At 41.2% G+C, this 16,455-nt stretch overlaps 1 protein-coding gene across 1 annotated transcript in view; it reads right to left on the bottom strand.

Moving 5' to 3' along the window:
- The window catches only part of LOC309568689 (galanin peptides-like), a 39,601-nt gene continuing 23,146 nt past the window's right edge, over positions 1 to 16,455 (bottom strand). The window contains exons 4-6 of the mRNA XM_082274429.1: positions 15,410 to 15,499; positions 14,417 to 14,491; positions 1 to 196 (exon numbers count right to left, since the gene is read on the bottom strand). Of these exons, the coding sequence (XP_082130555.1) occupies positions 138 to 196; positions 14,417 to 14,491; positions 15,410 to 15,499 (224 nt within the window). The 3' untranslated portion in view covers positions 1 to 137. The remainder of the gene's footprint in view (positions 197 to 14,416; positions 14,492 to 15,409; positions 15,500 to 16,455) is intronic.

Raw genomic sequence — 16,455 nt, 5'->3', positions numbered from 1 at the left:
CATTTTTAAAAGCTTATGAACCAGCTTTAATTTTAGTTTATTTTGACATTGTTTCAAATATTGGACTGTAAAATGAAGGACAGAGGAATATAATAATTTTCTATGCACAGGCTAAGCTCCTTGGATGTTCAGGGACACTAAGTTTGTGTTGATTCTTCCGAGACGAGCAGAGCCATATGATCCAGTGCGCCCGTTTCTGAAACAAGGAAAGTTTATTAGATATTCTGCAAACAACATACTCCTTATTATTAATTGTGAATGTGTTTGTGAGGCAGAGAGAGAAAAGCAGCTAGGACATAAAATGTATATGATTTTCTGTTGTAGGATAAAATAAATATATGCTACACTCAGATGTTTCTATTCACTGAACCATCTGAGGAAACGCTGTCATAGGCCAAAAGGCTACACATAGGTGAATTCATAGTTATAGAATGGCCTTAAACATTTAAGCGCTACCATTTTCTTCTTATTGCTTATCCCAGCCACCCATTCCTAAACTATACATATTATGGAAACCACACAGATCAGAATATCTTCTTATATGACCAAATATATATGTATAACATGTGCTATACAGTCAACTTCCCAACAAATTCAAAACCAAAAAAAAAAACTATTGAGCTAATCTTGGGTTAATTGTGGTATATGGCATTGTACTGTATATATACATAAATGTAGAACACAAAATGAAAATTAAAATGAACAAAGCATATCCCGCTATAGTGTGTACTTACTACTTAACTCAATCCAAAGCACTCAGTGTGATTTCTGTCTGCTGTATTCCTCCTCTGCTACAGTATCTGCATGAGTCATTTTTGACAGGTTATGCAGACTCCAAGGGATTTAGGGGGCAGGAAAGGACACAGCTTGTGATTGACAGCCTCAGATGGGCATGTTTCCTTATAAGACAGTGTAAGGGGGGTCCATTCCTTCTACTGACGTCTCCAATTACACTCAGCTCCTTGCTCTATGCTGTGCAGTGTCTGATGTCAGATCACTGCCCCTTGCTTTGTGAAATAAGAATGCTATGTAAACTGCACTTTGAACAGCAGATGGCTGCAGATAAACGGGTACAACATATGCAGGAGGGTTTGTTTTATCTCTGTGCAATAAATAATGATGTGGTAATCCCGCGCAAATAGGAAAATGCTAAAAAGAAAATACTAAAAAGAACTTGAAGTTTGCAGCCTCTCTTAAATACTACCCACCCAGGTGTGAAGTATGAAACTGAAATGATATTTATAAAGGGTGTGGGCGCTACGTTAGTGTGTGATGTTATATCTTTTTTAGATAAATATTAAGGTGCTAATGGTGTGACATACAATAAATATATATAAAACACACTTGCATACACAGCATACAATAATATAACCGTAAAGTGCCCTCGTGCTGTGTGCCACAATGATATGATAAATAAAAAAACAAATGTGATATCAAGCTGTCAGGATTATTGGGGAGAATAAATAAAAGAAAAAGGGTATTATAAAAAGCTATGTATATTCAGTTCTATATAGAGATTCTGAACAGTACAGAAACGATCTTGTATGAGTTCATGGAAAGTTCATGTTCTTTTACAAAATGCCTTTACAGAGAGTCTTGAAATTTTCAACAGATATCTTTGTATTTATTTAAAATCGTAAATATAGGACTTTCTGACATTTCACCTGATAAAAGCCTAGCCAGGATGGCACCAGATGTTAAGGGGGGTGATGTCTTGATTGTCTGTATTTTACAATGAACAATAGTTCAGTGTATTCTATTAGGTTCATTTTAACTATATACGTTTTAAAGATACATTATATCGTGTGTGAGAAAATATTAGCAATAATTATGTCATTATATTATGTAAAGCATATACATATGTAGGAATGTTTTATTTAACACATTTTCCTTTTATATTTTTACACATAATAATCTTACTTAGACGAAGCTAAGTACTAATTCTACTTAAATTACCTCATTTTAGAAACGTTTGTGATTAAGTTTTTATGGTCATCATAAATACTATATCCCAGACACTAAGCCTGAAGTGTTTGACAGAATTCAAGTAATTAATGGATTTTCACTAACCATAGGTCAGGAAAGGTTATCAGTATAATAATAGTATTATTATTCTATATACTGAATTTAAAGAGTAATACAATACTGCCCTCTTTGGGGACTAATACTAAATGCAGTCTCGGGGTAAATCAGTAATTTCCAAAATATATATATTGTATTAATAAATATATTCTTATTTAAATGGCTTTACCAGATCCAATCCCTGCCAAGATACATGATGGAGATATTAGATGGACATATGTGTATCATGAGAGTATGGACAGGTTTTTATGTTGCTTTTGTAATTATTATTAAATGTAAAGAAATTATCATTTAATTTTAATATCCAAAATACTGGATAATTAATGGAGGCGTTGACAATGACCTCACCAGTTAATGGATAAAATATCCCAACCAATGGGGATAAAGTTCATCCTTCTGGGTTTGGCTTATGGTAAATTTTACTGTCCTTTTGTTCAACTCAATATAAAAAGGAAAACCCAGATGTGAGAGACACATTACTGACAACATTTATTACACCTACAACACACACGCTACTCACATCCATCTATATACTCATCTATACATACTCCATCTTGCTCCATCATTTATCTGAAACTTTGAAGGACGCCAAATGAAACTCCTCCCTAACCAGTCACCATTTTGGGAAGGCAGCCATCTTAAGGACTCTGGTAATGACCATTTTAAGCTAGCAGCCATCTTAAGTGTGGTAAATATATCTTGCTGTTTATTTGATTATTATTTAATATTGTTTATTTCCTTCCTTATATGTTTTAAAATGCATATTCAAGGTTAATGAGATTACAATCCCAGCCGTATGAACCATAGTAGATTTTTCTCTAGATAGCTGATTTTTGTTTTTATACATTTTTTGAATATCAGATTCAGCGCAGATTTAGACTGAGCACAGCCAAGTAAGAGCATAGAACCATCGTCTCACCTACCTTCCTTTAGGCTTCTATATACTTGGGAATACCACAAGCACCAAAAGGACCACGAACTGATAGCACTTATTATTTTTGGATTCATTTTGGATTGTTTGGCACTATAGCACATTCTAAGAGTTACGTGGCTGATTGCACATTTCAGCACATAATATTGGGACTTTGGATATACATTTGATCTGGAGAACTTATCTATTTATTTATTTATTTAATTTATTTATCACCAATTTTTCACAGATACACTGCAGCACTTTATTTATTTTGAATTGTTATTAATCATAGGAGTAATTCACTATTCCATAGGTTTGATATCACATTTGTTTATTTATTTATCATACCATTGTGGCACACAGCACGAGAGCACTTTACGGTTATATTATTGTATGCTGTGTATGCATAAGTGTGTTTTATATATATATATTTATTGTATGTCCCACCATTAGCACCTTAATATTTATCTAGAACAGATATAACATCACACACTAACGTATTATATCTCATAGATCAACATATAGAAGTAGCGCCCACACCCTTTATCAATATCATTTCAGTTTTATCAGTTTTATGCATTACCTGAGGCTAATCACTTAATTCGGTATATGTAAGGATTTGCAATGATTTTAATAGAAGTGCATTCAGTGAAGTTGAGTATTCTGTATATATTTTACACAAATTTTAGGAATATGATACGACCAAGTCCTTTATGGGAACCATTTCTATGGTGCTGGTTGCTTGTAATTTTCTTTCCCATTCACTAGATTTGCAGTCCACCAGTGAGAGAGGCAGGAAAATCATACTCAACAAAGCATCCTTGCCAAAAGTTGCTACCAAAGGAATCGGATGTATCATGTTTTTGTATTTTATTTAAAACACTTAAAAGTTTCAATTCAGATTATATACTGTGTGTATGTGAACAGTGTATTTATTGGTTATATCTTTACTTCATAAACTGTAATAGTTCTAGAATTCTTGCTACAAAGCTCCTTGATAAGTGAATACATTTATTCTATACAACTGCTCAAAAACATTAAAGGAACACTTTTTAATCAGAGTAAAGCATCAAGTCAATTAAACTCCTGGAATATTGATCTGCTCAGTTAAGTAGCAGAGGGGGTTGATAATCAGTTTCAACTGCTTTGGTGTTATTGAAATTAACAACAGGGGCACTAGTAGGTTTTACAAGTGGAGGCCACTGAAATCTTTTTCCGTACTCATCTTGTCTAACTGTTTTCACCAGTTTTGCATTTGGCAAGGGTTAGTGTCCCTACTGGTAGCATGAGGCGATACCTGGACCCTATAGAGGTTGCACAGGCAGTTCAACTTCTCCAGGATGGCACATCAATACCAATGTGTCTCCCAGCACAGTCTCAAGAGCATGGAGGAGATTCCAGGAGACAGGCAGTTAATCTAGGAGAGATGGACAGGACTGCAGAAGGTCCTTAACCTATCAGCAGGACTGATATCTGCTCCTTTGTGCACGGAGGAACAGGATGAGCATTGCCAGAGCCCTAAAAAATTACTTGCAGCAGGCCACTGTTATGAAAATCTCTGACCAAACAATCAGAAATAGACTTCAGGATGTTGCCTTGAGGGCCCGACATCCTCTAGTGGGCCCTTTGCTCACTGCCCAGCACCGTGGAGCTCAATTGGCATTGGCCATTGAATACCAGAATTGCAGGTCCGCCATTTGTGCCCTGTGCTTTTCACAGATGAGAGCAGGTTCACCCTGAGCACGTAACAGAAGTGAAAGAGTCTGAAGAAGCCATGGGGAACTTTATGCTGCCTGTACCATTGTTCAGCATGACTGGTTTGGTGGTGGGTCAGTGATGGTCTGGGGAGGCATATCCATGTAGGGATGCACAGACCTCTACAGGCTAGACAATAGCACCCTGACTGTCTTTAGGTATTGGAATTAAATCCTTGGACCTATTGCCAGACCCTACACTGGTGCAGTGGGTCCTGGGTTCCTCCTGGTGCATGACAATGCCTGGCCTCATGTGGTTAGAGTATGCAGCCAGTTCCTGGTGTATGAAGGAATTGATACCATTGAATGGCCCCCATGCTCGCCTTGCCTAAATCCAATAGAACACCTCTGGGACTTTATGTTTTGGTCCATCTGAAGCCACCAGGTGACACCTCTGTCCGTTCAGAAACTCAGTGATGCCCTGGTCCAGATCGGTGAGGAAATACCCCAGGACACCATCCGTTGTCTCATTATGAGCATGCCCCGATGTTGTCAGGCATGCATACAAGCACGTGGGGGCCATACAAACTACCATTTTGAGTTGCTACAATGAAATTTCAGCAAAATGGACTAGCCTGCTGCATCATTTTTCACTTTGACTTTTGGGGTGTCATTGAATTAAGTCCTTTGTAGGTTAAAACTTTTTTTTTAATTTTCATTAAACGTTAGGGCATCCTTTCATTCCTAACACAATACCTAGTCCATATCAGTATAGATATCCCCATTGAGCTCTGATGTGTTTTCAAAGTGTTCCTTTAATTTTTTTGAGAAGTGAATTTTTGCATCCCTTCAAGGTAGAATCTACATGTTTATTACGATCTTCTTCAACTGTGTTCTACTTTCCTGCCTGATACAACCGGTACTTTTAGCACATTCCACACTTAGAGTGTATTTAAACCCTAACAGTGAACGTCTCTAGTTTACCGTTTTTTGGTCTACTGTATATACCATTGAAAATTTATTTTTATAGCTGATCGATAAAAGCAATAAATGTCTGTTGGTTTTGTCAGAAATCTTGTGAGGTTGCTTTTATGAGTGGGAGGAGATAAGGATGGGTCTGTTTTCTTTGCAATCCGTAAGAATTGAAGTAGTCATTGCTAACACCACGTCCTATATACTATATTCCTGGTACATCAATAGTAGAGTACTTGCAGAGTGTTTAACCACTTCTGGACCAGAAGGATTTACCCCCTTAATGACCAGGCCATTTTTTTGCAATTTGGATCTGCATGACTTTAACTGACAATTGCGCAGTCATACAATGCTGTACCCAAACTAAATTTACGTCCTTTTTTCCCATAAATAGAGCTTTCTTTTGGTGGAATTTGATCACCTCTGCAGTTTTCATTTTTTGCAATATAAATAAAAAAATACTGGCAGTCTAGCCGCATACAGGACCCCGAAAACCAATCACTGCCTTCAGGCTTTCTAAGGGCGTAAATTGTTGATTTCACAGTTTTGGAGGCCATGAAATGCCAAGACTGCACAAAACACCCCCCAAAATGACCCCTTTTAGGAATATAGACACCCTAAGCTATTTGCTGAGAGGCATTTTGAGTATTTTGCAGATCTCGCTTTTTGTCACAAAGTTTTTAAAATTGAAAAAAGAAAAAAAAAATCCTTTTCTTTCTTTATTTTTAAAACAAATTATTATTATTTTTTTATTTTTGTAACTGTTCCAGGCTAGGGTCTCTCAAAATGTGATAACCACCATCTTTCGAGACCCTGTGTGAAAAAGTGTGCCCTAGACTGCGCTGTGCTGTACCCTATACTAATACTCTACTAGTGTGTGGTAGCGACGGAAACAGTCCCCGATGCAGAGACCAGGTTGGCCAGGACAGGAGGGACAAAAACTCCTAAATCCACATTTCCTACAGACACGACATCTTCTTTGGGGTGCTCTCTGGGTAGGGGTAGTAGGAAGGACATCTGGAAAATGCCTCTCTTGCAGCCGACTCACTGCATCTGGATAATGAATTTGGGCCACAGCACCTCCTGGATACAGAAGGGCTGTGATGATCTCTTCCTGGAATTTTAGAAAGGATTAATTTATTCCTGACGCTTTGTATAGCACATAAGCATTCATCAGAGCCAATTAAAATAGTGTATACAGACACCTATTTGTACCAGCAACTAAGTAAGGCGTCATCATCTGATCATTGAAGTCCACCCTTCCCATGTTAAGCTTGTATTCGTGGACACAGAGGGGCTTCTAAACAACACCAGTCACAATTGCATTTTGGACTGTTGTATTTGCGTGAATGGAGGACAGAACGAAATCATTCAGTGTGTCCCTCCACTTCACTGCGAGCAATTTATCAGACTTCAAGTCGGGAATCTACAAGCCATTGGGGAAAGAGCCAGGATTAGGTCGCAAAGGTGCCACGTGCGCCAATTCCAAAATCAAAAGGTGTCTAAAAAGTGGCACGCTTGTATAGAAATCGTCCACGTATAAATGGTACCCCTTTCTGAATAAGGGTGACACCAAGTCCCAAACAATCTTGCCACTGCTCTCCATGTAGTCTGGGCAGTTGGGGGGCTCCACATTGCTTTATTTTCCCTCGAAAACCTGGAAGCCTGTTGTCCTGTCACAGAGCTTATACATCTTGACCCCATATCTTAGTTACATACATAGTTACATAGTAGGTGAGGTTGAATAAAGACAATAGTCCATCCAGTTCAACCTGTGTAGGTGTGTGTGACTGTAATCATCTAACCTTTAATCTCCTGATCCTTGAGATGCAAGTCTAAGAGTCTTTTGAAAGTCACCATACTACCTGCAGAAACCACCTCTTGTGGTAGACAATTCCACAATCTTGTAGCCCTAACAGTAAAGAACCCCCCACGTTGCCTGAGGTTAAAACGCTTCTCCTCTAATCGCATTGTATGTCCTCGAGTCCTCATGCAATTCCTTCGAATGAACAGCTTTTTTTCTAAGCTGAGATCCCCATTAAGATATTTATAAATTGCTATCATGTCCCCTCTCAGACGTCTCTTCTCCAGGGAGAATAAATCGAGCGATTGCAGCCGCTCTTCATAGTTAAGGTCCTCCAACCCCCTAATCAGTTTAGTTGCCCTTCTCTGGACTTTCTCCAGCTCCAACACATCCCTCCTGAGGACTGGCGACCAGAACTGGACAGAATACTCCAGATGCGGTCGGACCAGAGTTTTATAAAGTGGAAGGATTATAGTCTTATCTCTGGAATACATCCCTTTCTTTATGCATGCTAATATTCTGTTGGCTTTGGAAGCTGCCGCTTGACATTGCATGCTGTTGCCTAATCTATCATCAACCAAGACTCCCAGATCTTTCTCCATTTTTGATTCCCCCAAGGGTTCCCCTCCTAATGTGTATTGTGTTTTTATGTTTTTAGTCCCCAAGTGCAAAACCTTACACTTCTCCACGTTAAACCTCATTTGCCATGTCGTTGCCCACTCCGTAATTTTGTCCAGGTCATTCTGTAGGATATCTGCTTCATGCTGTGTAGTTATTGCCCTGGCCAATTTTGTGTCATCTGCAAAAACTGATAACGAACTACTGATCCCGTCATCAATGCTGTTTATGAATAAATTGAACAAGGTTGGTCCCTAGACTGAGCCTTGGGGGACCCCGCTTACCACCTCAGACCAGTCTGAGTATGCGCTGTTTATTACCACCCTTTGGACACGGCCTTTTAGCCAGTTCCGTATCCAAGAGCAAACCCTGCTGTCGATACCTGCAGACCTTATTTTATAAATTAAGCGCTTGTGGGGAACTGTATAAAACGCCTTAGCGAAATCCAAGTACACCACATCCACTGGTCTGCCCCTATCTAGCTCACAGCTCACCTCCTCGTAGAATGCTAAGAGATTGGTTTGACAAGAACGCCCATTTGTAAACCCGTGCTGGTTACTACTGATGATGTTGTTGTCTTTAGCATATTCTACGATATAGTCCCTTATCATCCCCTCCAAAAGTTTACAAATTATTGATGTCAAGCTGACAGGCCTATAATTTCCCAGGATATGCCTCTGGCCCTTTTTGAATATCGGAATCACGTTAGCCTTCCTCCAATCCCCTGGTACATCTCCTGTCCTAATACTGTCAGCAAAGATCAGGAACAGTGGTCTAGATATAACCATACTGAGTTCCTTGAGCACTCTCGGATGTACGCCATCCGGGCCTGGTGATTTGTTTGTGTTGAGTTTATCCAGTCTTTCCCTGATTTCACCCTATGTTAGCCATAGAGGCAAGTCCTGTGTATTACTACTAACCAAACAGTCGTGGTCAGTGTACCCCTCCTTTTCCTGCGTAAAGACTGACGAGAAAAAAGCATTCAGCACGGTTGCTTTTTCAGTGTCCTCTGTAACCATCCTCCCATCATCGTTAATTATGTGTGCAATATGCTCTGCCCTAGTTTTTTTGCTGTTGATATATTTAAAGAATTTCTTTGGGTTTTTTTTACTATCCTCCGCTATTTGTCTCTCAAAGTTGATTTTAGCCATCTTGATTTCGTGTTTACACTTCTTATTTGCCTCCTTGTATTGCTGGAAGGCCGATACTGTGCCCTCTGATTTATATTTCTTGAAGGCCAATTTTTTTCCCCTAATAAGTTTTTTAACGCTACGGTTTAGCCAGCCAGGTTTTGCTCTGTCTCTTCTAAATTTATTCCCCATAGGAATGCACTGCAAGATGCCTTTGCTTAATATGTTCCTAAAGCATTCCCATTTTTCCTCTGTGGTCAGGAATCCCAGGGTTTGGTCCCAGTTTACCCTTTCCATCAATGAGTACAATTTTGGAAAGTTTGCCCGTCTGAAGTTTAGGGTTCTTATGTTCCCCACTTGCCTTTTTATATTGTTATTTATACTAAATGTGATCATCCTGTGATCGCTAGAGCCCAGGTTGTCCTGGACTCCTACCTCCGAGATTATGTCTGGGTCATTAGTGATCAATAGATCCAGGATTGCGTTTTCTCTGGTAGGGGATTCCACCAATTGTGACATGTAGTTGTCCTGTAAGGTTTCCGTGAATAGACGGGCCTTATGTGAGTGTGCAGTCCCCTCTTCCCAGTCAATGTCGGGATAATTGAAGTCCCCCAATACGATGACTGATCCCAGTTTTGCCACTTTACCCATTAGTGCTAAAAATTCCTGCTCTACCTCCTCCCCTTGGTTAGGTGGCCTATAGCAAACCCCCACAACTACTTTTCCCTTATCTTCTTCCCTATCGAGTTCAACCCACACAGATTCTAAATCCATACTCATCCCATCCGTAATGTCACTCCTTTCTAGCACCTTTATAATGTTCTTGACATAGAGACATACCCCTCCCCCTCTTTTTCCTACCCTGTCCTTCCGGTACACCGAATACCCTTGGATATTGGCCAGCCAGTCATGTGAGGGGTCGAACCAAGTTTCTGTTATTCCCACAAGGTCTATGTCCTCCTCATGTACTAACATTTCCAATTCTTCCATTTTATTAGCTAGGCTCCTGGCATTAGCATATACCCCTCTTAGTTTTACGGAAGTTAAACCTGATTGGCGGTTATGTTTATTTCTGTTTGGTCTGCGGTTTTCCCGCACAGACCTGCCAATTGACGTTGTCGACCTACTGTCGCTGCTGACCCTACAACTGCCTTCAGTCCTCTGCTCCCTCCTGACTGATTTTACTTCTGAGCCCTCCCCCCCGTCTCCTAGTTTAAAAGCCCCTCCAACTTGGTGGCCATCTTTCTCCCCAAAAGAGCTGTACCGTCCCCATTAAGGTGCAGCCCATCCTTACTAAAGAGCCGGTAGCCGACTGAGAAGTCAGCCCAGTTCTCCAGGAACCCAAACCCCTCCTTCCTACACCAATTCCTCAGCCACTTGTTAAGTTCCCTAATCTCCTTCTGCCTCTCCTGTGTGGCTCGAGGTACAGGCAGTATTTCAGAGAAAACCACCTTGGAGGTCCTTTTCCTCAATCTATTACCTAAGTCCCTGAAATCGTTCTTAAGGATCCTCCACCTACCTTTAACTTTGTCATTAGTGCCCACATGCACCATGACCGCTGGGTCATCCCCAGCCCCCCACATCAATCTGTCTGCCAGATCTGCGATGTGCCGAACTCGGGCGCCCGGTAAACAACAAACTGTTCGGTTCACGAGATCTTTTTTACAGATTGCCCTCTCTGTCCTCTTGATAATTGAGTCTCCCACTACCACAACCTTTCTAACCTTTCCTGAGTTACGGCCCCCCTTCTTCCTGGAGCCGTCCCTCCCCTGGCAGCTGGGGGAGGGTGCATGCTCCAGCTCTGCCACCCCTGAGTTGATATCCCCCTCAACCTGCAACTCGGCAAACATGTTAGGGTCTATCAACTCAGGACTGGCCTCCCTGACACTCCTCCCCCTAACATTCCTAACAGTCACCCAGCTGCGTGCCTCTGCTGCTTGCGTCTCCTCTATTCCTCCCTCCTCTATGCTGGCCCCTGCCAGCGCCTGATGGGTAATGTCCAAGCTCCTTTCCAGGTTGTAGATGCCACGCAGTCTTGTCACTGTGTTCTCTAGATCCACGATGTGGGCTTCCAGAGCAACAAGTCGCTCACATCTTGCACAGCAGTATTCACCCTCGATTTGTTCATCAAGAAACTCATACATGCCGCAAGAAGTGCACTGAGTGGCATCCGCAATCCTGTCGGACATTATTACCCACTACTCTATGGGGATAATATTAACGGCCTGCACTTCCTTACCTACACTACCTCTAACTTCCCTGGTACTAAACCTGGGGTACCCACCAGTCGCTAATATACTAACCAGTCACTAGATACTCACCAGTCGCAAGGATCCTCACCAGTCGCAAGGATCCTCACCAGTCGCAAAGATACTCACCAGTCGCAAGGATACTCACCAGTCGCAAGGGGACGCTTGCTGGGGAGAAACTGTTTGAAAGCATGGCGGACAGAAAATTGAATCAAGGACTCATCAAGGCAGACAGCTTGTTGGAGCATATACAAAGCTGCAAACTTCTGGTTGCAGTGGTTTACGAGGTGCCGCATTTTGTGGAGCCCGTCATATCCAGGGTCACCCCGCATTTTGTGGAGCCAGTCATATCCAGGGTCACCCCGAGGACAACAGAGTTTATTGTCACTGAAGTGCATGAACTGAAAGATTTGCTCGTATCTAGTCCTGGCCATGGCAGCAGAGAACATGGGCATATGGTGAATTAGGTCAGTGGACCAATATGACCGCAACTCAATTTTTTTTTGTAATGCCCATGAGGAGGGATAGGCCCAGAAATGTTTTAAATTCAGAAATCGTGATACGTTTCCATGCAAATTCTCTGGCAAGGGTCAAATTTGGATTTTCGATGATGACCTGATCGGCATATAAATAGCTTTGGTCCACAATAGATCTGTAAAAGTCCTCCGTGAAAAAACGCTCATAGAAATCAAAGGAGGTAAAATTGGCTGTTTCCACATGAATTACGGGTTGGCCAGTGAATGGGGTAAGTATGGGTGCTGCAGAAGTGCTGGGCTTCCAATCAGGGTTTGCAAGTGCCTCAGGAAGGACACTATGGGATCTACGGGCCTGTCTTCGAATTATTGGTGTCTGCGGGACACTACTTGTGCTAGCCACTGCACCAACTTGAACTGCACATATGGGACCCGCGTCATCACCAAGTGTTATTGGAATGCTGGTTTGACTATGACCAGGATGTACTAGGCCGCTGGTGCTTGCCAGTTCACCAGAAGTTTGAGCGGCACTAGTACCGACACTCTGCTGCATACGAGAACCCTGTGGTTGTTGCACGTCTGCAACAGAAGAACGGTGTCGGGTATGCCTGACCTTAGCAGGGACCACTACTCTGTGGTCAGAGCTATCTGTCAGGGTGCCGCTGCTCTCTACAGGTTTGAATACTGAGCCTGATTCTGACAGTGAGGCTTCCCCATCCTTCTCATCTGTCATGCCCAGCATCGTGTAGGCCTCTTCACTAGTGTACCTTTATAGGCGCCTAGTGTGACTCACAGGTAAAAAGCAACTGGTTGTCAAAGCCTGTTTGCACCTCTCAAAAAATGTAACTACTAGTGCTAGAAGAGATCAGGTCTGACTACTCTGCTAAAGCTGCGGTTTAGTGTGCTGTGTATTGGAAGTGACCGTAATCTGCTGATTTTGCACTTCTTAGGGGAGGGTGGAGGGGCTAAACACAGGTACTGGCAGGTGTTGGGGCTGATCCTGCTAATACTGTGTTTTGGGAATACTAAACTATTAGGGACGCTAGCATAGTTCTGATCAGTTCAAAGATATTGATCCGTTCAGACACTATACTAGTAATGGAGGTGTTTAATGTGTGTGTCACTGGCAATCAAAGGGTTAAAATTGATTACTAAGTATGTGGCGGGCACTCTGATGCTGTCCTGAAATGACTCTAACTAACTGATGTCACCTGTGACACTAATACAGTGATCAGAAAAAAGATCTGTACACTATAATAGTGACACTGTGACAGGACAATGAAGGGGTTAACTGGGGGTGATCAGGTTAAATCTTTATTAGGAGATATATGGCGGGTACCCTAAACCTATCTGGGACTCCCTCTAGCTACCACTAACTGTCTCTCACACCAACTGTAGTGACACTAATACAGTGATCGGTAAATTGTCTGTATACTGTATATAGTGTACACTGTGACAAAGAGTTAAAGGGTTAATGGGGGCGATCAGGGGGTTATATCTTTTATTGGGGGATGTATGGCAGGGATCCTAAACCTATTGTATCTGTACTGTATATAGTGTGCACTGTGACAGGGAGTGAAAGGGTTAATTAGCGGGTAATCAGAGGGTTAAATATGTGCTTCTGTGCACAGGACATTCTGCAATTGGCCAGAACCGATCAACAGGTCCAGGCCAAAAATCATTGATTGGCCTGGACCTGATGACTGATCGGTTCTAAACCAAATCAGAGCATTGCGGGGATGGCGGGGGTGCGCACACTCCCTTCTAGCCCCACACACGACCGTTGTACAGGTACGGTGATTCGCGCAGCTGAGCCAGCCTGCCACAGTATATCTGCGGCGGGTGGTCGGCAAATGGTTAAGGGTTAGTTCTTTTTTTTTTTATAAAAAATGAAACAGTGAACTGACACCCTACATTTCCGCCACCCTCCGGTCCCTGCTGCAATTACCTTTGTGAGTGATGGGCTGTCAATGCCCAAGCAGCTTGAGTAGCAGTCCGGGAATTAGAAATCCCTGATCTTCTTTCCCTTTATTCTGTAGAGCTACCGGGATAAACCAGAGCGATTCACCCATCAGCACATGACCGCTTTGACCAGTCCAAATTGTTCTGATACATCCCAGAAGCCCTACAGAAGGAAGGGAAAGAAGAGTGGGTATTTAAAATTCCTGGACCACTATACCAGGGGTGTTAAAGGAGTTGTTGAGGCTGTAGCGTGGTAATTCACCTTTTCATTTTTTTTGAAAAGGCAAACTTACACTTCAGGGACAAAACCTTGGGAAATGTGCATGTATTCCAGTATTTAAAAATCATTTTTTTCTTTGGGATACTCTTTAAACAGTGTTCTCCCTATGGCAGATACCGCTTTAGCCTAATATACCACGATGTGCATGGTTTTATAAAATCTTAGTAGGCAGCAGCCAATAAACTATTATGGCTTTAGAAACACAACCTGCATTTTCCTGCAGTTCAGTATAAAATTACCTTTGAGGCGTAGATATGCCAGGAATTCAAGGACAGTTTGAATGGTAGCCTCATCCAATGAATGTAGCAGTGTTCCTGTAGAAATCAGAAAAATGAAACTTTTATTCTTTAAAATTGATATATTTCTTTTAAACCATTCAGTGCTTAGGAAATAGGAACTTCTTTCACTAATATAACAACATAATGCAAAGTCATATTGCAAAGCGCAACTGCTGTGTGTGGGCCTGACAAATTTGAAGCTTGCTAAAATAAATTCTCTAAAAGTGGACACTGCTAGAATTTATGTAGGGAGATGATGATGTTGTGAGGATGCAGCAGTGATGATCCACTAGATCCCTGTAACAGCAATTCTCTGTAAAGTAAATTACAGTTTAATCTCAGTCAGGGTGCTTTTCTTTAATTCCTCATATTGTTCCGGTAAAGATATGAAATGCCACAGTTTCTATATATGGATGATGAGGAGAAGCATTTTGCAGATGCAATTTTTGGTGTGTGCTTATTGGGGTGGGGGAGGAGGGGTTGCTACCCTATGATGAGCCTTGCTATCTGCAATTGCCTCTTAGACACTGGATGATCATTTGATCTAGCCAAAACAGTTGAGTGGGGAGAAGAAGAGCAATATAGAGATTGTCGTTTCTCACCTGTTTCTGAAAATGCTAGTTTCCTGAATATTATGTGAACTCTCTGGCTTCTGCACTTTTAAAACCACTGACCCAGAACAAGTATGCAGATCAGAAAAGTCAGGGGAAAGTCTGCACCTTTATCTATATATTGTTCTTAGATTCATTCTCTCTATTTTTCATGTTTAACGTTATCATCAAAGTGAAAGAAATTTCACTTTCCCCAGAAAAGTATCAGATGGGAAACATTCCAATGAGGACACTAGTTCTGGTGACCCTAAGTGTTCCCTTTATTTCTACCTTAACAATGGTGGCCTCTCCCAGGAAAGATGTCTAAAGAAAGAGAAGGAAAATTATAGATAGATGGACTTACCATATATGTCTTTTCCAGCCTTAAACAAGTCGTCCACTATCTCCCTTTTACCAGGTATACCACCTTTATCAGGCAAAGTTCGATGAGCATCTGTTGGCAAAAGATAACAGTCATAAAATGAAATATGATTATAAATATGAACTTTATGCATAGAGGGTACCGTGTGTTGAAATTTGCCTAGGATAGCTAGGAAGTTAATTACAGTACACGCGAGTATATCCAGACATTACAACATGATTTTTTTCCAAAAATGTCCTACATAAAATTGCAACAGTGCAGTTAGTGTTTCTGCGGTCCAGTTTTTCTTCAAGCAGGGTAATATTTTAGTTGTGGGTGAAGCATGATGAGTTGAGTCAACCTCAGCCTTAATTGGTCTTAAATCTCCTAGTCGTGATAGTTACAAACTCTGTTTCTGTCCCCTAGAGATGTTGGTTACTACCGACCACCTCTGCATACATCTCCTTTTACTGTATTCTCTATGAGGAAGGATACATAGAAATTAAACAGGAAGAGTGGAACACCTTCATTTTGGGCAGCAGGTTTGTAAACCCATGAACCTCACAAGATATATTAATTATTAGGTTGACTCTCCAGCATATACCAGAACCTGAATTTTAAGTTTTGGGTGTACCAACACTTTAGGAAAATAACCCTCTGTAGGTCAACTGTAGATATCAGACAGAGTTTACCAAATTTAGTTACAGATGCTTACCTAATTCTGTTCTGTAGATACTGCAGTAAACCTGATAAGCTCCTTCTAATTCAGTGATAACTGGGAGAGTCTGCTATTTTTAATATGTTTGTTTTTTTTTTTTTTTCATTTTCGATAGAGTGGGGAATAGGTAAAATCCTGTAAATTTTTTTGACATTACATACACTTTAAAATGGGCTGTGACTTTCATAGAAAACTCAACATACACAAGAGACATTTAACTTACATACTGTACATAGAGGTGTGTCCTATCCTGCCAGTTATCTCACAATCTGAACATTGTTTGCTTTCTATAAATTAACAGAGTAAAAAAATAAAAGGGCCAAAGGCAAAG

The sequence above is a fragment of the Pelophylax lessonae genome, assembly GCF_965119305.1.
Source record: "Pelophylax lessonae genome assembly, chromosome: 12".
Taxonomy (NCBI): domain Eukaryota; kingdom Metazoa; phylum Chordata; class Amphibia; order Anura; family Ranidae; genus Pelophylax; species Pelophylax lessonae.
This window is presented reverse-complemented; position numbering and strand designations above follow the sequence as displayed.